Here is a 27,163-nt window from a genome sequence, read left to right as displayed (position 1 = left end):
AGGAAATAGAAACAATCATCAGAAATTATTACCAACAGTTATATGCCAATAAGCTAAGCAACCTAGATGAAATGGATGCATTCCTGGAAAATTATCAACTCCCAAAATTGAACCAGGAAGAAATTGACAACCTGAATAGACCGATGTCTAGTAACAAGATTGAAGCAGTAATCAAAAACCTCCAAAGGGGCGCCTGGGTGGCTCAGTGGGTTAAGCCGCTGCCTTCAGCTCAGGTCATGATCCCAGGGTCCTGGGATCGAGCCCCGCATCTGGCTCTCTGCTCAGCAGGGAGCCTGCTTCCCTCTCTCTCTCTGCCTGCCTCTCTATCTACCTGTGATCTCTCTCTGTCAAATAAATAAATAAAAATCTTTAAAAAAAAAAAAAAAAAACCTCCCAAAAAACAAGAGCCCAGGACCTGACGGATTCCCTGGGGAATCCTACCAAACTTTCAAAGAAGAAATAACATCAATTCTCCTGAAGCTGTTTCAAAAAATTGAAGCAGAAGGAAAACTTCCAGACTCTTTTTACGAAGCCAGCATTACTCTGATCCCCAAACCAGACAAAGACTCTACAAAAAAGGAGAATTTCAGACCAATATTACTGATGAATATGGATGCAAAGATTCTCAACAAGATCCTAGCAAACAGGATCCAGCAGCACATTAAAAAGATTATCCACCATGACCAGGTGGGATTCATCCCTGGGTCGCAAGGATGGGTCAGCATTCACAAATGAATCAATGTGATAGAACAAATCAATAAGAGAAGAGAGAAGAACCACATGGTCCTCTCAATTGATGCAGAAAAAGCGTTTGACAAAATCCAACATCCGTTCCTGAATAAAACGCTTCAAAGTATAGGAATAGAGGGAACATTCCTGAACTTCATAAAATCTAACTATGAAAGACCCACAGCAAATATCATCTTCAATGGGAAAAAGCTTGCAGCCTTCCCGCTGAGATCGGGAACACGACAAGGATGCCCACTCTCACCACTTTTGTTCAACATAGTATTTGAAGTCCTAGCAACAGTAATCAGACAACAAAGAGAAATAAAAGGTATCCAAATTGGCAATGAAGAAGTCAAACTCTCTCTCTTCATAGATGGCATGATTCTTTATATGGAAAACCCCAAAGACTCCACCCCCAAACTACTAGAACTCATATAGCAATTCAGTAACGTGGTAGGAAACAAAGTCAATGTACAGAAATCAGTGGCTTTCTTATACACTAACAATGAAAATACAGGAAGGGAAATTAGAGAATCGATTCCATTTACTATAGCACCAAGAACCATAAGATACCTGGGAATAAACCTAACCAAAGAGGTAAAGGATCTGTATTCGAGGAACTACAGAACACTCATGAAAGAAATTGAAGAAGACACAAAAAGATGGAAGACCATTCCATGCTCTTGGATTAGAAGAATAAACATTGTTAAAATGTCTATAATGCCCAGAGCAATCTATACTTTTAATGCCATTCCGATCAAAATTCCACTGGTATTTTTCAAAGAGCTGGAGCAAATAATCCTAAAATTTGTATGGAATCAGAAGAGACCCCAAATTGCTAAGGAAATGTTGAAAAACAAAACTGGTGGCATCACATTACCTGATTTCAAGCTTTACTACAAAGCTGTGATCACCAAGACAGCATAGTAGTGGCATAAAAACAGACACATAGACCAGTGGAACAGAGTAGAGAGCCCAGATATGGACCCTCAACTCTATGGTCAAATAATCTTCGACAAAACAGGAAAAAATATTCAATGGAAAAAAGACAGTCTCTTCAATAAATGGTGCTGGGAAAACTGGACAGCTATATATAGAAGAATGAAACTCGACCATTCTCTTACACCGTACACAAAGATAAACTCGAAATGGATAAAAGACCTCAACGTGAGACAGGAATCTATCAGAATCCTAGAGGAGAACATAGGCAGTAACCTCTTCGATAACAGCCACAGCAATTTCTTTCAAGACAGGTCTCCAAAGGCCAAGGAAACAAAAGCGAAAATGAACTTTTGGGACTTCATCAAGATCAAAAGCTTCTGCACAGCAAAGGAAACAGTCAACAAAACAAAAAGGCAACCCACAGAATGGGAGAAGATATTTGCAAATGACAGTACAGACAAAAGATTGATATCTAGGATCTATAAAGAACTCCTCAAACTCAACACACACAAAACAGATAATCATATCAAAAAATGGGCAGAAGATATGAACAGACACTTATCCAATGAAGACATACAAATGGCTATCAGACACATGAAAAAATGCTCGTCATCACTAGCCATCAGGGAGATTCAAATTAAAACCACATTGAGATACCACCTGACACCAGTTAGAATGGCCAAAATTAGAAAGACAGAAAGAAAGAAAGAAAGAAAGAAAGAAAGAAAGAAAGAAAGAAAGAAAGAAAGAAAGTGTTGGAGAGGATGTGGAGAAAGGGCCCTTTCTTACACTGTTGGTGGGAATGCAAGTTGGTGCAGCCACTTTGGAGAACAGTGTGGAGATTCCTCAAGAAATTAAAAATAGAGCTTCCTATGACCCTGCAATTGCACTACTGGATATTTACCCCAAAGATACAGATGTAGTGAAAAGAAGGGCCATCTGTACCCCAATGTTTATAGCAGCAATGGCCACGGTCACCAAACTGTGGAAAGAACCAAGATGCCCTTAAACAAACGAAGTCTGGTCCGTATACACGATGGAGCATTATGCCTCCATCAGAAAAGACGAATACCCAACTTTTGTAGCAACATGGACGGGACTGGAAGAGATTATGCTGAGTGAAATAAGTCAAGTAGAGAGAGTCAAGTATCATATGGTTTCACTTATTTGTGGAGCATAACAAATAACATGGAGGACATGGGGAGATGGAGAGGAGAAGGGAGTTGAGGGAAATTGGAAGGGGAGATGAACCATGAGAGACTATGGACTCTGAAAAACAACCAGAGGGTTTTGAAGGGGCGGGGGGTGGGAGGTTGTGGAACCAGGTGGTGGGTAATAGGGAGGGCACGTATTGCATGGAGCACCGGGTATGGTGCAAAAACAGTGAATACTGTTACGCTGAAAAGAAATTTTAAAAAAAGTGAAAAAAAAAGAAAAAAAAATGAAAGTCCCCTGGGCGGGGTGGGGGGAGGGAGAAATCTTTATTTCATTAAGGGAATAATCTCTATGGGATGATGGAGAGCGGAGGAATTAAGTCATGGTATATTACCTGTACTGGAAATAGCTCAAGAATTTACTTTTAAGAAAACAGTATTCCATTTGTATAAAGAAAAATACCATAAATGTGTAACTATGTGGCTACAAAGATGTTTACCCCAATATTGTTGATAAAAATTATGAAAACAAATGTTTAACAATTGGCATTTTATTAAAACAAATATGATAAATCAATACAGTTAAGCACTATTCTGTAATTTAAAATTACGTTTTAAAAACAAAACAGCATGTGAAGAACATCATAGTAGTAATATATTTTGTGGTAAAAGACATTCTAAAATGATGCATGCATACTGAGTAAATCTTAGTAACTGAATTGTTTATTGTGTGCTTGTGAGAGGTAGAAAAGCTGTAACAAAGTGAAAACAGTGAGTAATGAGATTGTCAGTGATTTTTAGTTCTATTTACTCACCAGTTTTTAACAATAAAGTAAGTTCTTTAAAGTAGCAATATGAGAATAAGCAGTTTCAAGGAGGAAGGGAAAGTTAGTAAAGAAAACAAAAGATACCTATGTTTATTATTGTCACTACCTTACCATCTACTTTATTGTTGAAGCTATAAAATAAAATAAAAATGATAAATATAAAATTTTAAAACATGCTATCAGAATAGTTTAGCAAAGATAGGAAAAATATAAGAAGTTTTATCAAGACTCTGGTAAATTTTTCATTCTTTACTATCTGAAGTAATAATTCTAAATGTCAACTAATTTTGAAACCATGGATTATAAATTGGAGATATATGTAGAGATGAAAACAGTGGTGTTTTTTATAAGCAGTAGGTCTGTAATCTTATGTAATTTCTATGTTACCTAGGGAGAACAAGGAGCAGTAGGTCCCCCAGGAGAACCAGGATACCTGGGTTTACCTGGAATTCAAGGAAAAAAGGTATGCATTGTTTAGGAGATATAATTGACTTTTAATCATCTTTTAGCACATAAGTCTTCCTTTTGTGAAAGCATTATAGCAGGACTGATTATATTTTTAAGGATAAGCTGACTTTTATATTTGGTTTATATATGATCTGATCTACCCCATGTCCATAGCTGTGGTCCCTACATGGGTGTGGGCTCCTAGATGAAGGTCTTGGATGAAGCATGCAGCGCAGAAAATGTAAACATAGCTTCAAGTAATATCCTATAAATTCAGATTGTTTTGCAGTCAATCCACGTGAGTCAGGAATTTTATAGGAAGAGTCTTCCATGTCAGGCACTCTTACCAAAATGTGACTATAACTCTTATCAAAACTGGGGCAAAAGTCTAAAAAAGGTAAAAATTACAGCCAGAATATTTGACCATGGAGTTCCTATTTACGAAAGATGATATTACATAGAATTTCATTTAAAATGAACTTGAGTTTAAAATGCAAATCAGGTATACTGATGGAAAATGTTTTGGTGAGAGAAGAGAGCAACACTTAAGATTCATATTCCCTCTCTTTCTCCTCAAGTAAAGGAACCCTGAAGCTGTATCTATATAAATATTATTTTGGGTGGGATCTCAAGTCACGACTGACTGCTTGTTCATCGAAGAAGCCAATATCACTGCAAATACACACATTTCAGGCTAAAAGTAAATACACTGGCTTTTATTCTGGAAAGGATAGAGATTTATGTCTTCATCTTCACCTCCCTTGCTGGTTTAGTTTTTCTACCATTTCATTTTTCTCTTTCTCATGTATTATATACTTGTTCCCTAGGTTATTAAAACCGGTATGATCCTTGACCTTTTTGTTCCACTGAGCAGCTGGTAACACTTGTGGAGACAGGAATGACCTTCATAGCAGCAATGAAGTATTAGAAACAGTGCACATGAAGTAAACCTGTGAATATATGTTTGGAATAGGAAAAATATCTTGTGCAAAAGTTGCCCCCTCCTTTTTAAAGATTTTATTTATTTATTTGACAGAGATCACAAGCAGGCAAAGAAGCAGGCAGAGAGAGAGGAGGTAGGCTCCCTGCTGAGCAGACAGCCCAATGTGGGGCTTGATCCCAGAACCCTGGGATCATGACCTGAGCCAAAGGCAGAGGCTTTAAACCCACTGAGCCACCCAGGTGTCCCAAAAGTTGCCCTTTTAAAGATCACCTATATATTGTTTGCTGTAAACACAAAACTCTCTGTGTTTAGAGATCATGGTAAGGTAGAAAAGAAATTTGGGAACAGTGTCCAAGTTCATCTCAGGGCAAGTGCTTATCTTCCTTGATTTGCAGATTCATTATAGTCATTCATATTCATATTCATGTCCTGGTAAGAACCAGGGCATTGAAGGAGTTGATCAGGAATGTCTCTTCTAGCTGAAAAAGCCTAGGAATGTTTTTATCCTGGAATGTGGATTTTCCCTCCAAAATTCATTTTTGAAGCATATGTTTTCTAAAATACCATTTTAACATTATGTTCTACTTCACTGTGTCCTATAAATGCATGGCTACTGTTGGCTCAATGGAAGATTTTCACTTTGATTTCATAAAACTACAGTTGTCAAAATGAGTTTTCTCATGTTTGTTTACCATCAGATGGTGATTGATATAGAAAAGTTGTCTTATTCCTGGTAAAATAGAAATTGTAGTCAATTTTCCTCTCAAATGTAAGAGCACAAGACAGAGTTCATTTAGAACATCATTTTGACATAATATGATTTTACTCTCTTTCCAAATACTGTTTTGGACTCAGCTTCTGCTTATATAGCACTTGTGGAATTTGTATGAGACCAAATATTTTTTTTTTTCCCCTGTGGAAAATGTTTATTTGAAAGGATACAGAAGATCCTAGATTATGATAGATATTTAATTGCCTTTTTGCAGGGGGACAAAGGAAGTCAAGGTGAAAGAGGCATTCAGGTACGTTGCTGGCTTTTTTATTTTTGCTTAGCAGTATAATCAGGGTTTTGCTCTTTTTAGTTCTTACGTGGCTTTTCCAGCTCCTTCCAGTTTTGCCATCAGTCTCTAATTGTTAAATCCCAGCTCTCTTCTTGTCTTCTAAACTGTTTGGTCAACATCAGATCTCATTTTTATATTCTTTTCCACTCCAGTGTTGTAAAAAATCTGGGAACCAAATGGTTCAACAAGACGGATACAGATTTTACTACATACTTCTAATGTCTTTATATATTTATTGAAAGTATGTATGTTTCCAGAAATGATTTGAAATGGCTTATGGCAAAAATAAATTTGATAAGAAACCGTTAACACCAGTTATAAGACATGTTCAAACTAACAGATGGATGGAGAATTATACCAAAAAATGAAATCAGGCTGAGGACATCTAATGAATTAGAAGGACGTTTCATTTAGGTGTCTTAGCAACAAAGGTGAAGAGCTCTAGAATTTCTAGAGGCATAAAAGGAAATTACAAATTGAAGTAAGAGTAGAATTAGAATCTACTAAGGTTAGAGTCTCAAAAATTGCTTTTCGACTGTTGATTCCATTTGTTTTACTTGAGATATTCAAGTATTATTATGATTCTTTAAGTTAATTTTGAAATGAGGAGTGAAGTGAATTTTAAGGAAGTATCTGTGAGCTCTAGACCCACATATTCCAATTTCCTGCTTCGTACGGAGTCTGGATGTCTCATGTGCACATCAGTGTGTCCAAAACAGAACTTGTCACCTTTCCCCATAAACCATCTCCTACTCTGTTCTTTGTCATAGTAATTGGTAGCACTATGTAATAACCCAAGGAAAAATGTCTAGAAAGTTACCTTAAAACTCATTCTCTTCTCTTGTCACCTGCAGTCTCGCTTCTAAGTCTGTCTGGAACTTGGGCCCTTCTTCCTATTCACAGTGTCCTGATCATTTCTTGTCATGGGTCTCAATTATGCTAGTGTCCTCCTGCCTGTTTCCCTTGAGTGCAATCTCCTCTCTTCCTTTCATGCTCCTACCAGCATGCAATAAGGAAGCTACAGACCCACTCAGGAATTCTTCCGTGGTGTCCCACATGTTTCAAGATAAAGTCCGTCCTGGAAAATCCTTCCTTATTTGACTAACTCTTTTTGGTCATTTAGGGTAGAGTTATTTTCCCTACCCTGTAGGACACCTTTCTCTCAGGTACACCTTCTATTCTGGTGACATCTAGCTCAGATGTTTCAGTATGCATTTTCATCATTCTTGATTTAATGGCTTATCTTTCCCACCACATGGTAAGCAACTTGAAGGTAACCATATCTTTGCTTCAGTGTCTCTGTGGGATGGCAAATAGGTGTCATTCAATAAATGTTGGGAGTCCACTTAAGTAAATTAATGAATAAATCACGATGCAAGAGTGATTCAAAATTTAAGTCACTGGATCATTCATTGATTATATTATCTAGGTATTGGTTTTCCTAGAAATTGTTAATTATCTTGTCCAACATAGGGATGAACTAGGGCTTTAGGGGCTAGGACCATGCATTATATATGATGGGTATCCAAAACTATTTATTAAATGGACAAATGTGTTTATGTCTTTATTATTTTTCCTCTCCTTATTTTTTCTGACTTAAATGTCTTCATGCAAAATGTTTTTATGGTACTTCTTTTGTTGAAGTATAATTGGCATATAACAGTATATGGTTGATCCTTGTATAATGTTGGTTTGAACTACCCAGTTTAACTTACATGCAGTTTTTTTTTTTCAATAAATATGGTACGGTATCATAAATGTTTTTCACTTCTTTATGACTTTTTTAACATTTACTTTTCTCTAGATTACTTATGAGAATATAGAATATATTACATGTAACATATAAAATATGGGTTAATTGATAGTTTATATTGTTAGTAAGGCTCCTAGTCAACCATGATCTATTAGTAGTTAAATCTATTAGTAGTTAAATCTGGGGGGAGTCAAAAGTTATATACCGATTTTGGACTTTGAGTGAGGTTGGTGCCCTCAATGTCCGTGTTTTCAAGAGTCAACTATATTGCAGGTGTACAAATTTGTTATGCATAATGTCTTCAAAATTTGTATACACTGTGAAACAATCACCACAATAAGTCTAGTTAACATCTATCACCATACATAGTTAGAATTTTTTTTCTTTTGAGGAGAACTTTTAAGAATCACTCTCTTAGCAACTTCAAATATACAGTATTACCGTACTACCACTGTAGTAACCATTGCTATACACCCATCCCCTGGACCTCTTTATTTTATAACAGGAAGTTTATATCTTTTGACTCCCTTCACCTAGTTCACCCACCCCCTATGGTTTCTGGAAACCATTATTCTGTTCTATCTATGATCTTAAGTTTTCTGGTTTGGTTTGTTTGTTTGATTTTGTTAGACTCCACATATAAGTGAAATCATACAATATTTGTCTTTCTCTGACTTATTTCACTTAGTGTCATGCTCTCGAGTTCCATCCATGTTCTGTCACAAATGGCAAGATTCCATTTTTCAAAATGTATGAGTAGTATTCCACTTTTGCAGTCTATTTTTAATTTTTAAAAATTCCTTTAAAGATGTCTTCTTGTCTCTGCATGTGTCTAGCTAGCCCTGAACATGGTTATGTCACTGAAATGAATCAAATGTCCACAGCCATTGGATTTTTAAATTATTTTCATGTTGTTAATGTGAGGGTTGACTCTTTTTTTTCTTCCTCTGAGAGACTAACTTCTTTCTTACATCATTTCATGTATTTGCATCATTGCTTTGGTGACATTTCTTCTTCACCACAGGTTACTACATCGCTTGTGTCTTATATGTGATGGTATTATATGTGTGCAAGCTAATTGGTAATTTTTATAAAATTTTAAAGGGCCAAAAGGGAGAAAATGGAAGACAAGGGATCCCAGGACAACAGGTATTTTTGTTTTCTCTGATGGTCAATGAAGTAATGAGTCACATAACTGGAAGGCGTTGGGAGGGGGTTACCTGCACATGGAAAAGAGAGGGAAGAAGGGCAGATGCAGTACGCATTCTAAGCACCTAAGGAAGAAAATGTCAGGTAGTGGTGGTGACAATGGGTTGTTTTAATCTTTTGCCTCATGTTTTCATTTTTCTGATAATGATTTGCTTTCGTCCTTTGCCTTATGTTTTCATTTTTCTACACTGTGAAACTTCCTTTCCTATGCTTTTTTCTGGTCAAATGAATGGCTGAAGGCAGGCAACTCCACCTATATCTTAGAATAGTTACTGGCCAAAGGCAGCCATACAGTGGCAGTATCTCCTTATCTACTGATCAGTCTTGAATTTTTTTTTCTTGAAACGTGAGTAGGTGAAGTCTATTAGGTGTGGAGAAATGTACTTGTTTCCCTCTTATGTGTTCAGAGATAGAATTTACTACACTAGAGATTCATTAAATGCTATCTTGAGGGACTGTGTTATGGAATAGATTCATAATAGAATTGTTTTGCTTCTTCCCTGACTAAACTCTCCTCATTAAGTAGTGTTCCAGTGAGATTGCCATATGGCCTGCAAGTTCAGTCAGAGCTGAACTGGACCAAAAGAGGCATGCAAGTGATTTGTACCGAATGTAGCTTGTGTGCTGCTTCTTTGCCAATAATTAAGCTCAGATCCAATTCGGTCCACTCTTGGAAGGGCAGACTGTACAGGGAGTCCCTTCGTGGGGTAGACCTCTTTCAAACGTGACATTTAAGAGAGATTCAGTAATTATAGTGATTCTGGAGAGAAGGGGGATAAAACCGTGAGTGATGTCTTTGAGGACAGGGGTCTCTGTCCCTCACCTAGAGAAATTGGTGAGACCATGGGGGTGAGGTCTGAAAGCATATGGTCAAAAGGTTGTTTATAATAGAGGGTGGAAGGTCAGTGCTGGTATTAGGAAGAGTTGAGAATTTAGAAGCCAATACAAAGAGCAAAAGTAACTAAAAGGAGAAATGGCCCGAGTTTGCCTGCATACAACTATGTTCAGTAAATTGTGTCTTTTAATTTTAGTGCTCCTCTGCTTGACTCCAATACTCTTGATGACACAGCTAGCCCTCTCCCCATTCTTCTCACTGGCAACACAGACCGCCCCCCTTGATTTCTCTCAGTTAATCACACAATATATATAAACAGCTGTTCTCATTGGAGGACATTCACCTTTTCAACCATTCAACCTCTGCAACCCCGGCCTTACCCCCAATTTCTTACAATAACTGTCTGAAAAGAAGGCTATTTCCTGTGGAGTCTGAGCTCACAACCTTGCCAAGCCACTGGCTTACACAGTGCCCTTAACGTGGTTTTTTTTTTTTTTTTCCCCACACTTCTCAAGGAAAATAATGATCGGCTCCCCAGGCAGGGTTTGAGTTCCCTAGAAAGCCTCTGCCCTAAATTTGTCAGATGCTGCATTTCTCACCACCAGGAACTCTGAGCCCTTAGGGAGCACCTGGGGGTCAAAGCAACTATTGCTTTTCAGCAGCTGAATAGTTGTCCCAAGCTCTTTAAATAAACAGTCCTAGTTTACCTGTCATCCTACCAAGGGCTGCAAGTGTATGATTTCTTGGCCTTCGTGTTGTGTTTCGCTCATGAAATCATCCTGGTGGATTCTCAGATGACAGCTGTTTTTAGTTGCAGCTCTAATTCAGTTCTAGTCTTGAGAACTTAACTCCTGTCTTTCCTCTTATATGAGCTCTAGTTGTAGGCTTATGTCTGGTAGGGAACACGCCTGCCTTTCTTCAGAAACCTCAATATTTAAAAAATAGTCTTACAGCATTTTACTCGCTAATATATTTTTGTGTGAAAACTTAGTGTTTTTATGCTCTCATTTTAATTTGAGAATTATCCTTTCTCTGTGCCATCCATGAATTTTACCTAATTTGTCTTCCCTTTTGTCTAATCTGGGTATCCGTGTCCAAGGAAACTAGAGATGATGCCAAATAAATATTTAAGCTCAAAATTCATAGTGTGAAGTGTTACACGCTAAATTTTGTGTTGAATTTCGGAACACCAGTTGCTAATTATAAAGTTGAATCATGAAATCCTGCCTGTGTGTGTACAAGCTTTAACCCTGATCCCTGAACTGGTACTGGGTGAGTGTATGAGGAATTTCAAAAATGGGAAATTTTAATGCCTTTCCTGAAAGTTCTTTTCACCTAGTAATTTGTCATTTTGATGAATATATGAGAGATAAGTGGGAAATAATTTAATATAGCCATCCAGAGGCACTCAGTGATTTTAATGGTGAGTGAATTCCCTGTGTGGGCTCCCCAGTGTGTGTATCACTTGGGAAAAATACCATTTATACCTCACACTGCTTTTCTAATCTCTGAATTACCACCCGTGAGTGGTTAACGCATAGGACAGATGAGTATTGTCTTCCCTGTTAATCACTTTGAATGGCATCTTTGCTTTAACTCATCTTTTATAAGTAATACTCAATTTAAATTTAATTTTAAAGACATAAACTTGGGAAAATAGAGTATGTAATCACCCCAATAAAAGACTAAATATATCTTAACCTGATTTGAGTTTAATTTCCATTAAAATAGTAGTGTATTTAAAATTCAGAATAGAATTTAAATAGAATTCAACTGGAATCCCATTCTAACCTACATATTTGAACTGCATATAAGAATACTCATATCTAAGAATGACACAGTTACATAAATTCACATTTTTCTATTATCTAGTTAACATATTGCATAGTCATTAGTCTCCTTTGAAACGGCAAAAAAAAAGGTATCAAGAATAATTCTTTCACTGATTCTATCAGTACTTTTCAAATTAAAAACTGAAGTTTGGGGGTGCCTGGGTGACTCAGTGGGTTAAGCCTCTGCCTTCAGCTCAGGTCATGATCTCAGGGTCATGGGATTGAGTCCCACATCAAGCTCTCTGCTTGATGGGCAGCCTCTTCCCCCCACCCTCTGCCTGCCCCTCTGTCTACTTGTGCGCTCACTCTCTCTCTCTCTGTCAAATAAATAAATAAATCTTTGAAAAAATCCCCAAGGTCTAATTAAATATGTAGCAAAAGATGCATGCCACATTTCTAGTAGTATACCTTGCACAATTATTATAGTTTTTTCTCCTATTGATTTTCAAAGGGAATTCAAGGCCATCATGGTGCAAAAGGAGAGGTATGTTTCTTCACGTCGTATACTCTCTTTTCAGTCCTTATTGTTTGAGTTTTCAGTGCTGTATAAATCTAGCTATGGGCATCACAAACAGAAAATACCTTTCATGTTCTTCAGTTCTTAAATAGTGATTTTTGTAATATGCGGATTCGTTGAATTAGTTATGAAATGTTACATATTTGTGAATGTTAATGGTTCTCCTTCTAGATTAAGAGCTAAATTTTTTCTGCCTGTATTTCACCAAAGAACACGGTGTTTCTGTATTTGTCTCTTAGAATGTAAACTCTTTGGGAACAGGACTGTATCATGTCTGCTGTTTCCCTGGCACTAGACGTATTACCTACACAATACGCTCAATGAAGAGAGGATATTTGTGGAGTTGGGTGGATGGGTGGATGGATGGATGAGTAGTCCTTGAATATGATATGAAGTTTCCTTGTGTAATGTACATTATATATACATGTATGTATATAGTCATATGCGTATCTGTAAGGAAGTCTTTGATGCAATTTTGCCTTCCAAAATATTTATATAGAAATTTTAAGGATTTCTTCTGATTTTAGAGAGGTGAAAAGGGAGAGCCTGGTGTCAGAGGTGCCACGGGACCAAAAGGAGAGTCTGGGGTGGACGGCCTAATGGGGCCTGTGGGTCCCCAGGGGCAGCGTGGGGAAGCAGGTCCTCAGGGACCTCCAGGACTGGATGGGAAGCCCGTACGTATTCTGCTTTTTCCTTAGATCTTGTGTTTTCATTGCTTTTTACTTGGTATGTACATGTTATAACCCCTAATAATTTGATGCAGGGGAGAGAATTTTCAGAACAGTATATTCGACAAGTTTGCACCGATGTATTAAGAGGTAAGTCTCAAACAGATTTTAATAACTTTAAAATTACTAAAGTAATACAGATTCTTGGTAGAAACTATGAAAGACATAAGTAAGATAAGAAAATAAAGGGCATTTATAAATCCCTGTTTTTGTCTAGATGAGTATGTTTATGAAGATGAAAGTTATATGTACTCTTTTGTAATCTTTTTAAGAAAGTAATTTATCATTATTTCACCATAAATTAAATTTTCTTTTCTGACATAACTCTGAAAACGTAATTCATAAATACAGATGTCTTTAATTTACCAGTTTCTTTTTTGGGGTTTGCTTTCACTTTTCCTTCCCTTTTAATTCCTTTTATTTAATTTCCTTTAATTCCTTTTATTTAATTTCCTTTAATTTTAATTCCTTTTAATTAATTTCCTTTAATTTTAATTCCTTTTAAGCAATTGCTACAATAAAATGGTGACAGACCAATGTGTATCTACAGAGTTAAATTCCTAGAAGCGAAATTATTGGTCAACAGATTGGCATCTGTATATTATAAAAAATGAGTAAGATGTTGTGAATGCTCATTTGTCATTTAAATATAAGGGGTGGGACATCTTTGTTTTTAAGCTCAGCTACCAGTCTTACTTCAGAGTGGAAGAATTCAAAGTTGTGATCATTGCCAGTCCCAACACGGTTCCCCTGGCATTCCTGGACCACCTGGTCCCATAGGCCCAGAGGGTCCTCGAGGATTTCCTGGTTTGCCAGGGAGAGATGGCGTTCCTGGGTTAGTGGGTGCTCCTGGACGTCCAGGTGCCAGAGGATTAAAAGGTATTTCACTTTATGTGCATAAACAAACAATAAAAAAGGGTATGTTTTGTGTTCATCCTTTAAATTGATTTAATAGGCACGGGTTCATCTTTGTTTTTAGGATGACAAAAAGCACTTGTATACCTAAGTCTTTAAATAACTTGTCAACTAGTTAAAAAGCAAGTTTTCTATTATCTTAAAGCAATGCTCTAAACTAAAGCAAGGTTGAAGTCTGAAGCTTGTGAAATGACAAATTAGAAAATGTTGACCTTGTACTTAGAGATTTGGACTGAGTTTTTAATAAGAAGGTCTTTAAATTGTCACAGACACTATTTCCTTTGTTCTAACATCAGTAACTTCTGTTATCTTATTGGAAAGGTTTTTTTCTCTTATAGGAAAAATTACGTTTTGCAACCAAACTTACTAATGGCCCATAACTTACTTCTCTTTGAATGTTTATATGGAAATGTCATTTGATAATACTTTCCTTCTTATTTACTATTATATGAACAATTTAGATGTTCAGTCACAGTGATAAATAAACAACTATGATTAATAGAAAGGGCTAATAATCCCAAACCGTTTTCCTTTTTAATATTTAATCCTTGTTACATCTTTCTAGATCAGTGATAATTTTGGAAATTTTTGCTTCAAAAATTCTGTTTCCCATGAGAAATAATAAATGGCAAGCTATTTTAAAAGATTTTTCTATTAATGTGTGTATTAACAGCTTTGAAAGAAATAGTCTAGGAGGAAGTGATTTTATAGGAAACGTAAGCATACTCCCATCTTTGACACTCTACAGGTCTACCAGGAAGAAATGGGGCAAAGGGGAGCCAAGGGTTTGGGTACCCCGGAGATCAAGGTCCTCCTGGTCCCCCAGGTAAGACTTGGCTGTATGCTCATAAGTGTACCTGCACATTTGACTTTTAAGATAATCCTCACCAACCTATATCAAAAAATTGAAAATCAAGACATTTGTTTACTTTGTTGAATGATTCACATTCAACACATTGAGCTCTAATTCCTAGATGTTTCTTCCTCTGTCATATTTACGACTCACTTGGGGTTTTCTCTTGTTTATGATTTGGCAAGCCTTAGAAGACTACACCGTAGAATAGTTTTGGACTGGTCTTAGTCACCCATGTTTATCTGGTGTGTATCACTGTTCCGTCTTTATGATTCTCAAGGAAGCATTGTAACTGAAACAGTGGACTCTTTAAGTCACTTTCTGCTACTGTGTTATTTAACTTTGTGAGGCCTCCATTTCCTCATTTGTGAAATGGTGATGAGATGGTACGTGCATCATGACATTGGAAAATGATTTGAGTTAATACGTGTAGTGTGTTTGGGATAGTGCATAACAATCATGTTTTCAATTAAATGTGTACTATTATTTTCAAAGACTTTATTTATTAGAGAGAGAGAATGAGAGAGAGAGAGAAACAGAGAGGTTGAGAGCAGACTCTCTGCAGAACAAGGAGCCTGATGCAGGGCTCCATCGCAGGAGCCTGAAATCATGACCTGAGCCAAAGTCAGATGTTCAACTGACTGAGCCACCCAGGTGGCCCCTGTTATCATTCTAGATGTTATTACCTCAAGAAGCTTTTGGGTGGATCAAAGGATTCAACAGTCTTTGTGTAAAATACTTGGAAGTATATCTACAGTTGTAGTTAGTGTTAAATAAATGTTTCTTAGTAGTAGCAGCAGGAATAATCACTCATAGAAAGTACCTCAGACCCCTCTGCTCCATTTCAAAAGCTGAATTATTTTGTTCTTTTGAGCCATCAACTTTTTATTTTATTATATATATATATATATATATTTTTTTTTTAAAGATTTTATTTAGTTACTTGAGAGAGAGTGAGAACACATGAGCACACAGGGTTCAGGGGGCCAAGGGAGAAGCAGACTCCCCACAGAGTAGGGACCCTGGGATCATGACCTGAGCCAAAGGAAGCCACTTAACAACTGAGCCACCCAGGCACCCGGAGTCAACTTCTTAGAAGGCCACAACCCTAAGTTAACTCTCCTTCCTTTGAGCATGCTCATTGAACTAATTCGGCAGTGGTTCACAAATGAGACGTGTAACACCTTTGTGTGTCTGTTGATCACAGTTTTTGCATGGTAATGACAGTGTATTTAAATGTGGAAACTTAGAAATATGTCTAATGGAAATAGTCATTTCACTGCAAATATGGCACAAAAGTGACATCAGTAAAGTTTTAGCTTACTGATCTATTCACTTGCTAATTTATAATAATATTGGCAGAAGATACGCTGGAAGGAAGAAATGGGTTTGGGCAGCCCACCAACTGAAATGTTAGAATGTTAGCTCTGTGTCTCAATCAGCAGCATGACTGCTGTATTACTAGAGCTTAGCCCAGTTTTATAAAAATTGCTGATTATTTTTGGATAGTTCTTTTCCACATGGATGGTATATAGGATTAGCAAAAGAGTCCCTCCTCTTTTCACATATGTGCAAATATGTAAAACTTAAATTTTTTTTTTTCAGTTTAAGTTTCTTACAGAATCAGCTCTGGCATCATGAAAAACCAAACTCCTCTGTTCATATATTGCTCATGTCCCACCTTAGGTCCAGAGGGCCCTCCTGGAATAAGCAAAGAAGGTCCTCCAGGAGACCCAGGTCTTCCAGGCAAAGATGGAGATCATGGAAAACCCGGAATCCAAGGCCAACCAGGACCCCCGGGCATCTGCGATCCATCACTATGTTTTAGTGTAATTGTCGGAAGAGATCCATTTAGAAAAGGACCAAACTATTAATGTCTGGTGCCTCATTCAGCAACCTAGGCATGGTGCTTTTCTCTTATGGTCTTTTGCATCTCAGGAAGATAACAACAGTAATCCCTTGAAAAGAAACTAAAGTACCTCGGTGTTTTTATTATTTTTTTTTCCTTGAGGAAAACTATATAAAAGGTCACATATACTGATTTTAAAGGCTCTGCAGTAATTCAGAGCCTTTAGATTAGTAGCATTAACTAAATCTCAAGGGTTTCTTGTAAGTCCATTTATTTTAATCAAAGTTGAATATTAAAAAACCACCATTGCCTGTTAACCAGTCAATTTCAGTCACTGTGAAATATTTCACATTCAGCTTCCATGCAGGAGAGTAATTGAGTTCAGTTTCATGTCTGTGTGAATTTCATGTTTCATATTTCCGAGCACATGCTTGTCCATTAGCCAAAATACGTGTCTGATGTTGCTGGAAAGAACATTGGGCTGATACTCAGCTAGGACAGACCGTGTTGCCACACCAGTCATTTACTCTGGTGTCTGTGCTTACTGGGGAGGGACAGTGGACTGACTGGTGGGCATTCAGGATTTTGAATATCACCTCTGAATGAGACGAATGTGTTTCTTAAGTACATTTGCAAATCCTCAATTTATGCTAAGAAAGAGTATTGATTACAGTGGGCATGGTCAAAGTTGTTGTTAAAAACATGTCAGAAAAAAGTTTCATTGTACCTGGTCAGTATGATGCAAGGAAATGCAGTTTTTGGAATTCTAGAAAGACTTCATTCTTCACATTTGCTTAGTAATTGGAACGTCTGTTGTATGCCTTCATTTTCCATTTCACTTATTTTATGTGTATGTTCCTATATGTTAACTTTCATTTGTAGCAAAGCTAATGGGAATAAATGCTCTAGTTGAAAGGGAAGGTAACCCCACAGCTCCTAGTATGTCTTGATATTTTTAGCAGAATTTAAAATATTATGGACAGTCTTTGTGTACTGTACTTACTGCTTTTGTAAGGAACATATTTGAACTATTTCATCCTAATTGTGCTCTATATTTTGTTACATGCTTGTTATTCAAAGTACAATAAAGTTTTGTACAGGCCTGTTTGCAGTGGTTTCTTTTTTATACAAAATTTTTAACTGAGAGTTGAGTATAGTATCATGTCCCATGGTCATTTATTCAGTGGATATACTTTATTGAGTTATTTACCCTATTCTTTATGAACTTGTTCATCTGAAATAAGAACTTAGAAATTCAGTTGCTGTGCTACTCACATAAAGAGGGGTAGAACCTGCTTCCTGGCCCAGGAATGGCTGTTGATCAGTGTTTAGCTTAACTGACATATCATTTTACCACTCTGGTGAGGACCTCAGGCGAGACTGATGTTTATAACATTCAGTAACAGAATTAGTACAAGGCTTGTTTTGTGTTGTTTTTGCTTTTGTTGAAGTAGAGTTGACTCCCAGTGTTCCATTCGTTTCAGGTGTACAACATCGTGATTCAGCAGGTCTATACGTTATGCCATGCTCACCACAAGGGGGGCTCCCATCTGTCACCCTACGATGCTATTATAGTACCATTGGCTATATTCCCTATGCTGAGCCTTTCATCAGTGTGACTTACTCATTCCATAACTGGAAACCTGTATCTCCTACTCTCCTTCACCCATTTTTTCCATCCTCCCCTTCATCTTCCCTCTAGCAACTATCAGCTTGTTCTCTGTATTTATGGGTATGTTTCTGCTTTCTGTTTGTTTTTTAGATGCCACACGTAAGTGAAATCTTATGGTATTTGTTGTTCTCTGTTCACTTAGCATAATATGCTCTAGGCCCATCCATGTTGTTGCAGATGACAAGCTTTCATTCTTTTTCATGGCTGAGTAATATTCCATTGTATTTACATACACCACAACTTCTTGATCCCTTCATTTGTTAGCAGATGTTTGGGTGGCTTCCATAATTTGGTCATTGTAAATAATGCTGCAGTAAACATAGGGGTGCATATGTCTTTTTGAATTAGTGCTTTTGTTTTCCTTGGGTGAATATCCAGTAGTGAAATCATTGGATCATACAGTATTTCTATTTTTAATTTTTTGAGGAATCTCCATACTATTTTGTACAATGGCTGCACCAATATATATTCCCACCAACAGTATACAGGGGTACCTTTTCTCCACATTCTTGCCAACACATATTTTTTTCCTTTTGTTTGTTTGTATTGGTTTGGTTTTTTGACTTTTGACAAGCATAAGGCTTGTTTTGTTGTTCTGTCTTCAGCAAAGCCCTGGGTATCTGCTTATGCCTAACCCCCAGCTAATTATGGCAATATCTGTTAAGACAGTGGTAAAGGAGTGGAACAGGGTAGTAAATATCACCATTCATTCAACCACTATGTGGCCATTAAGTGGCAAGTAGGGTGCCAGGGATACAATGGTAATATAGCGGCACTTTCTGTCCTGAGGTTGCTCTTGTGTAATGAGGTGCAGGTAAGTAAACAGGTAATTCCAACACAGTCATTCTAAGAAAGGAGAAAATGCTATGGACTACATTGTGTATCTCCTAAATTCATATGTAAAAGCCTTAACTCCCCTGTGACCGTATTTGGAAACAGGGCTTATGGGTGGCAATGCAGGTTAAATGAGGTCATAAGGGTAGGGTACTAATCCTATAGGACTGATGGCCTTATAAGAAGAGGAAGAGGGAAATCTCTCTTTCTACACACATATAAGAAGGGTCCTGTGAGCACACAGCAATATGATGACTGTCAACAAGCCAGGAAGGTAGCTCACCTTGATCTCGGATTTCCAGTCTCCAGAATTGTGAGAAAATTACTTTCTGTTGTTTAAGCCTGCCAGTCTTATGCTGCCATAACAAAATAGTATTTTGTTATTTGCTGCCCAAGCTCATAGGAAAGATGTGAGGGTAGGGAAAACTTCCCTAAAGCAAGCAAAGATTAGAACCTGAGATTTGAAAGGCTAGGAGGCATTAGCATAACCAAGTCCTGTCAAGATAATGAAAACAAGCAAAGGCTGAGGGAGTTAGAAAAACATGGAGAATTCTGAGAGTAAAACCTGTGAAAAATAAACCATGTTACTTTTAGTATCCCTACTTTTAATGTTGCAAGGTGAAATATTTCCGTAATATATCATGGTATATGTTTTGTCCTAATATATTTATCCCTTGGACAAATGTGAGATTAACTGTTTTACACAGGCTTTCACAAATGAGTAGGTGAATGAGTTTGTCCTGCAGGGACGTTCTGCATTCTAATGGTGTGTCAGCACCGCGTTACAGGCAAAGCCCTTTTATTGTCATTACAGGAGCATGGCTTCTGTAGTGGGTTTGCCCAGGTTCAAACCCCCACTTTCGTTTTCCAGTGAGTCTTCAGAAAATTTATCTAGTTCTTCATGCCAAGATTTCTTCATATGTTAAATGGAGAATATTAATAATACTTATCTAATAGTAAGAATGAGTATTTTGAGGATTAAAAGAGATGAAATGAAAAATTATTTCATGGAATAAAGTCTGCTAATTTACCAGAACCATACAAACAATGTGAGGTTAGCAATCTTTTGATGAAATTTTAGCTGGTCAAAAGATTTTGTATCTGTGTAATTTGGACTGTTAAAACTGATTAATCTGCCTCATTCCAATTCAGAATGAAACTCTCAGTCTGAAGGGTAAAAATAATTCTCAGTAAAAGCTGTCCACCAGGTTTTGGTTATCTTGGTAAAAAATCTAAAGTGGGAACAATTGAGGGGAAAACCCCAACAAACCCTGGGGGGTTATAGTTTTGGGGTGTTTTATCCGTATTTTACTAACTCTGTATCTTTATTAGCTCTTTTTTCCCTAGTTCTTAGAACTTCACCAGGTAATTATTTAATTTTCATCATGAGGAAATTTTTAATTGAGGTGGAACTGAAAAAAATCATTCTTTAATCCCCAGTAGAGGGCAGCAAAATACATATATCTGCTCCTACAGAACCAAGCCATGATAAACAATCACTACATATATTTAACGTGAAAATTTTCTCAGTTTTGCAAACTTGGTTAGATTTATATCCTCAAAACTATGATTCCAAAGAAGAAGAAAAAAATCATAACGTTTTTATAAGTTGAACACCTAAACCAGTTAATGAAGCTCTTTATATCTGATGTATTGCTTATCTGTTTTATCTTTGTATGATACAGGTCATATAATTAAAGTGCTCTGGCTTGGAGCTTTGATTATATCTTCAGTCTGATAACTCTGTTGCCAAAGGAGAGGCTTGAAGCTCAGACTTGGTATTCCTCAGTTATCTGGCCAGCTGGCTGATGTTTTAGCTTTTTTGTGCCCAGGGCAGGCAGAAAGCTGCCCTTAGCACTATCTAGAGTTTACATGTGAGTAAACCACACATCCCAGAATCCTGGAACAGTAGATTTTTTAAAATGTCAGCACAAGAGATGATCAGTACTATGGCTAATGCATTAAGAGCCTACTCTCCAAGGACTGTGGGACATGATGGGGAGCACAAAGGGGAAACTTCAATTAAAAGTTTGTCCAAATAGAGGTTGTGGAGAAAGGGGAACCCTCTTACACTGTTGGTGGGAATGCAAGTTGGTGCAGTCACTCTGGAGAACAGTGTGGAGATTCTCAAGAACTTAAAAATAGAGCTTCCCTATGACCCTGCAATTGCACTGCTGGGTATTTACCCCAAAGATACAGATGTAGTGAAAAGAAGAGCCATCTGTACCCCAATGTTTATAGCAGCAATGGCCACAGTCGCCAAACTGTGGAAAGAACCCAGAGGCCCTTAAACGGACGAATGGATAAGGAAGATGTGATACATATACACGATGGAGTATTATGCCTCCATCAGAAAGGATGAATACCCAACTTTTGTAGCAACATGGACGGGACTGGAAGAGATTATGCTGAGCGAAATAAGTCAAGCAGAGAGAGTCAAGTATCATATGGTTTCACTTATTTGTGGAGCATAACAAATGACATGGAGGACATAGGGATATAGAGAGGAGATGGGAGTTGAGGGAAATTGGAAGATGAACCATGAGAGACTATGGACTCTGAAAAACAACCTGAGGGTTTTGAAGGGGCCGGGGTGGGAGGTTGGGGAACCAGGTGGAAGGTAATAGAGAAGGCACGTATTGCATGGAGCACTGGGTGTGGTGCAAAAACAATGAGCACTGTTATGCTGAAAATAAATAAATAAATAAATAAATAAATAAATAAAAATTTAATAAGTTTGTCCAATTAAAAGTAACTTTGAGGTGACTGGGTGATGGACATTGGGGAGGGTATGCTGTGAATCGTGTAAGACTGATGATTCACAGACCTGTACCCCTGAAGCAAATAATACATTATATGTTAATTTAAAAAAAAAAAGTAAGGGAAAAGACCAGAAATAAGCCCATAATTTAGTTAAATTGAGCTGTAAATGTTTCTCCAGAATATCTTAAGAAACCTTATCTTAAAACCTTATCTTATCTTAAAAGGTATGTAGAAAAATTGTATCTTGCTTCAAGAAACATTTGAAATAAAGAACATCGCTGTTTTTAGTCACTAAATTATTTTTGGGTTCCGCCTTTCTAAAAGTAGGTTTTCACAAAGGAACTTTGAATAAGCAGACTTTAAAAGTCCCATATTGGTATCATAGATGAAAAGGACCCTTTTGACTGGAGGATACTATCTGGAGAACTGTAACACAGCGATAGTGTTTTTCCATCATGTCCCCAGTTTGGTTAACATTTCAAAACAATATGAAAAATATCAAATTTGAAAAGTGTCTATGGCTCTTACAGAGTGAAATTCAAAGTGAAATTTTGAAATAAGGCATTTTGACAACAAAGAAGGTAGAGTCCTGTGACATGTGATGTTGGATGGATCTGATAATTTCCCTGAATTTGTTTTCTTGTCTCTGAAACAAAGGGTTTAAATTACTGTGTTTTTTCGACCTGGGCTATACATCACAATCACCTAGGAAACTTAAAAAAAATTTCCTTATTTGGGCTCTATGGAGAGATTCTGGTGTAAACTGGTTTGTCTTCCAGGCAGAGGCAGGAACTGTACAGAGGCCAGGGGCCAGAGACTATAGAAGTAGAAGTCATTCTCTATTTGTGGGGTTTAGAAGGCTGATGGTAGAAGGTGGCAAAAGATAAAGGTGGAGATATTGGGAGTGGGAAAAGGGATGGAGAGGGAAGGAGAAGATATTACAGGGTCTTGCAGGATTTTAAGGAGGAAATAGTGGGAAGAGATTTGCATTGCAGAAGGATCACTCTAACAAGAGTGAGAGTAGGTGAAACCAGGCAGGATTGGAAGTGGAGAAGCTAATTAAGCGCCATCACCATGGCACTGAGGATAAAGGTGAAGATAAAAGAGGATAAGACAGAAGCAGAGGGGATGGGAAAAAAAAAGGCCATTAATTTATTCTACGGTAATCGCGGGTAACTTCCAGAATGCACCCAGTAACACCAGGAAAGTGAGGGCTTGCTGGTACAGTGCGAGTTAGGGTATGAACCAAACTTTCCAGACTTCCACTTGGCTGTTGACATAGGCCAAGCTTGTTTGTAGGGCTTGGGCTGCATCTTCTAGGGGCCTCTCTTGCAAATGTTGGCAGGGTTAGCATGAGAACCATGGTCTAGAATATGAATGGGAAGGTATTCATTTCAGGCTTCCACTGGGGCAAAACATGCCAGCCTGTTTCTGATACTGGCTCTGATTGTGACAAGAATTCTCTACACTTACGTGTTATTCACACCAGCCTTTCACCGATAACAGGAGTAAAAGCTCTCAGTTTTTCTTTTCTTTCTGATGCCTCAGGATTCCAGAAAAATGACTTTATGTGTGCTGTGACTCTTTAGAAACATCTGATGTTATAACTGCTGTGGCATTGGTCATCTGCACAAGTGTAGGAACATAATGGGTAAGGTTTTCATTTGTTATAACATGGTGTGTACTGGTTTGATATAATTTCAAATCCGTGTGTTGATGACAAAGACCAAAAGAAAATGCAGTTGATTTTAGAAGTAAAGTTTTGATGAAGTGGACTGGGTCAGGGTGTTCCATCTCATCTGTTGTCATTGATAAGCATTCAGGAGCTCAGTTGCTGAGGGCCCCACTGGGGTTTACCAATAAAAAACATATGAAGGTGCAACTGTGGCCAAGGGACTTGTAGACTATAAAAAGTGTTTGTGAGGACTTCCTGAGAGCATTTAGTCCAGGCAAGGTGACCGCTGATCTAAATAGTTCTCCCAAGAGCTTGGGGCCATTAGCTACCACTGCGGTAAAGACGACTCACTTAGCAGTGCAGAAAACCGTAGAGCACTTCTTTTGCCCATCAGCGCTGGCATCATCATTGCCTAGCAATGTGCTCTAGCAAATTTTTGAGCTGATAGCTGGACATAAGCTCTCAGTTGGCTAAGCCGGCTCACTCAAACACTAACTCCTACAAGGGTAGACCTCAACTAAATGTAGGCTTTATTCTTTTCACCTCCCCTTACTTTGCACAACAGTGCCATTAACCTGTCATTGGTTTGAAGTAGGTTATTCCTTCATTGGCTCTTGAAGGGACATTACCCTATATGCTATGGGCTGTGAAATTTCTGCAGTGAACTTCTGTTAAATAAACTGCTAGCAAAGACAAACTCAGTCTCAGAATTAATTTGCTGCCCCAAAGCAAAACATGTGGATGCTAAGGTAGAGGGGCCTATTTGATGAGGAGCTGAAAGTCTCTGAAATGGATGTCATCTTGGAAATGCTCCATAAATCAACGTAGCTGATTAGATAAAATGTTGTACTCCAGTCTCCCCAGGTCATCTGCAGTCAGCCTAAATTCTAGAAGGAAACACCTTGCAGAGGAAAAAGCCCTGAAACCAGAAATGGGAAATGGAAGTTTCTAGAGCCAAATCCCAGCAATTGTTAATGATTGCCTGGAGGAAAGCAAAATCTAATTTAGATGTGATTTTCCTTGCCTTCAGCTGAAGTGGTAAGGTCAAGGGAGTTGGGGAGTAGATGGAAAGGAGTATCTGAGCATGTGGGTTGGATTTAGAGGGAAATCAATTTGAAACCGTGGTTTTTTATTTTTTGTTTTTCCATCTCTGACCTCTCTTAGGGACTTTTCAGAAACAAACTTGAACTCTGTAAACTTGAATAATACCTTTATTAATCTTAGAATTAACTGTATGAACTATGAATTTTATACTTTCTACTTATTAAACTCAGGTGCAGATTTTTCGCAGTTACATAGGATTTAGGAGAACAGTAAGGACTCAAACCTAAATCCTTCTGTCTCCAAAGACAAGGCCATGTTCCGTCATATGGTCCACTTCTATGAGAATTAAAAACTAAATTGTTAGAAGTGTTTTACTCACCTGTTTATTTTAACTGATTTCCCCTATTCTCCTCATGATGAATTTAGTGGTAACAGAAATAGTTAAAATAAAATTTATCTCTGTATTTCCTTAAGAATTATTAAAAAGAGGCAGAGACTGGGCAAGTCTTTGGTATTAAAAGGTAAACTGAGGCATAGTAAAACTGGTAAGACTTGAACAAAAATAGGTTGTAATCTGTAACTAGCTGAAAGTTGTTAGCAGTTCTCCACTGGGCAGGAGCTGGAGGAAGACTTATAGACAGAGGTGGAAGCAAAGCAAGACAAGTATTTGAATGGCTATAGCTGATCCAGGTGCGTTATTTGGGAAAGATTAGTGATTGGTTGTCCTTAGGTTTCAATTTCTTAATCTTGAGGGTTTTTTTCACTTTTAGGTTTTTGTTTGCTTATGTGGGCTACAAAACCATTAGATCTCAATCTAATGATCTCTTTGTCTAATTAATTTAACAGTGGCTAACCCATAAGGCTCCTAATGGAAACTTCTTTCCCTGGCCATATTTCAAACAAATATTTCCACATCCAGAGATTAAGAAATGAATTTAATAACTCAGTCTAAATGACAAATGAAAAAGTGATAGAAACTTAGAAAATCAGGAATATTAGATGTAATTCAAAAATGCTGTCAGAAATATATTCCCTTTTTTCAGGACTCATTACATTTTGTAATAGAATTTATTGGACAGTTGAGCATTTGAGGATTGCTCAGGGCTTTGGGAAAAACAAAAATAGGGATTAGTCCTTATACAACTGACACACAATATGGCAGGGGTAGCCCGTGGCTCAGTGGGAAGAGCATATTCTCCCAGGTAGCTTAGGCAAGGATCAACCATAGTCAGGGAGTGTTCACTTCAAATATTATTCAGAAAGGAACAGCGAGGACACAGAATGTTAGTGATTGGGGCTGAGATGGCCTTGCCGTGGAGAATAGATTTTCATTATAGCAGTGGGTGCACATGTATTCATACGACGAACCCCTTTATACCACATTAAGTGAAAAGATTGAAAGATAGTTAATATTCCCCCATGTTGTGTTTCTGTGTGGGTCCAGGGAAACAAAATGTTTAGTTAAGAAAAAATTGAGAGGGATGCCTGGGTGGCACAGTCAGTTAAGTGGCTGCCTTGGGCTCAGGTCATGATCCCAGGGTCCTGGGATTCAGTCCTGCATTGAGCTCCCTGCTTAGCAGGGAGCCTGCTTTCCATTCTCCCTGCTGCTCCCCCTGCTTGTGCTCACACTCTCTCTCACTGACAAATAAATAAATGTTCTTAAAAATGAGGAGACTAGAAAAGGGTAAAGAACAGAGTATAATGTTGAGGGATTGTTTTGATCACACATCTTGTGAATTAACTTACCATTTTTAGATGCAAAATGTTAATTCTAATTAGCATTTTGTGTATGCAAATGAGGAATGCAGAAGAGAAAGGAAGTCTATGGTTAGAGATAGTGTTTGTGAGGATAAAAGGAAAGAATAGTAAAAACCAAGCAGACATTTTTTGAATTTATTTTCAGAAACAACTAAGATTCTTTCATCTACCTGCCCAGGGATCTCTTTGATATTAATATATTTATCTCCAGTTAAGGAAACTTTGCCTTTTTAAAAGATTCTCTGAACTTAAGTATCAGCAGCTGTCCTGGTTTTCATTTAATTGACAAACACTCCTTCACACCTTACCAAGAAATGGGAGATGTCGGGGGTGAGGGGGGTGGGGGTTGTGCAGGGCGCCTGGGTAGCTCAGTCAGTTAGACTTCTGCCTTCAGCTCAGGTCATGGTCCTGAGATCGAGCCCTATGTCAGGCTCCCTGTTTAGCCCAGAGCCTGCTTCCCCTCTCCTTCTTCTCCTCTCCCTTGCTCCTGCTCTCTCTCTCTTGCTCTCTCTTTCTCTCAAGTAAATAAATAAAATATTAAAAAAAAAAAAGAAATGGGAAATGGGGAAGATCTTTTCAAGACTTTCATAGGAATAAGTTGCATCCATGTGGGAAAAAAGGGGAGGAAAAAAAGACATTTGGCTCTGATGAATTTTAAGCCACATCATACCATGATTCCATTGTTCATTTTAAAGCAAACTACTAAAAATTTTAGAGGCATTAGCTCACATAAGGAATGATCACTGTCTCCAATAACACCCAGAGAGTAAAGATGAATACTATTGTCTGTCTCCATGAAATGTTAATGGCCCCAGGCATGTTT

The 27,163-nt window shown here is 37.7% G+C and overlaps 1 protein-coding gene across 1 annotated transcript in view; it reads left to right on the top strand.

Moving 5' to 3' along the window:
- The window catches only part of COL21A1 (collagen type XXI alpha 1 chain), a 197,871-nt gene extending 180,170 nt beyond the window's left edge, over window positions 1-17,701 (top strand). Inside the window, exons 22-30 of the mRNA XM_046006810.1 lie at window positions 4,044-4,115; window positions 6,029-6,064; window positions 8,961-9,005; window positions 12,184-12,216; window positions 12,777-12,923; window positions 13,013-13,067; window positions 13,656-13,856; window positions 14,641-14,718; window positions 16,432-17,701. Coding sequence (XP_045862766.1) covers window positions 4,044-4,115; window positions 6,029-6,064; window positions 8,961-9,005; window positions 12,184-12,216; window positions 12,777-12,923; window positions 13,013-13,067; window positions 13,656-13,856; window positions 14,641-14,718; window positions 16,432-16,619 — 855 coding nt within the window. The 3' untranslated portion in view covers window positions 16,620-17,701. The remainder of the gene's footprint in view (window positions 1-4,043; window positions 4,116-6,028; window positions 6,065-8,960; window positions 9,006-12,183; window positions 12,217-12,776; window positions 12,924-13,012; window positions 13,068-13,655; window positions 13,857-14,640; window positions 14,719-16,431) is intronic.
- The last annotated feature ends 9,462 nt before the right edge of the window (window positions 17,702-27,163 follow it).

This window comes from Meles meles, chromosome 5 (genome assembly GCF_922984935.1).
Source record: "Meles meles chromosome 5, mMelMel3.1 paternal haplotype, whole genome shotgun sequence".
Lineage (NCBI taxonomy): Eukaryota > Metazoa > Chordata > Mammalia > Carnivora > Mustelidae > Meles > Meles meles.
This window is presented reverse-complemented; position numbering and strand designations above follow the sequence as displayed.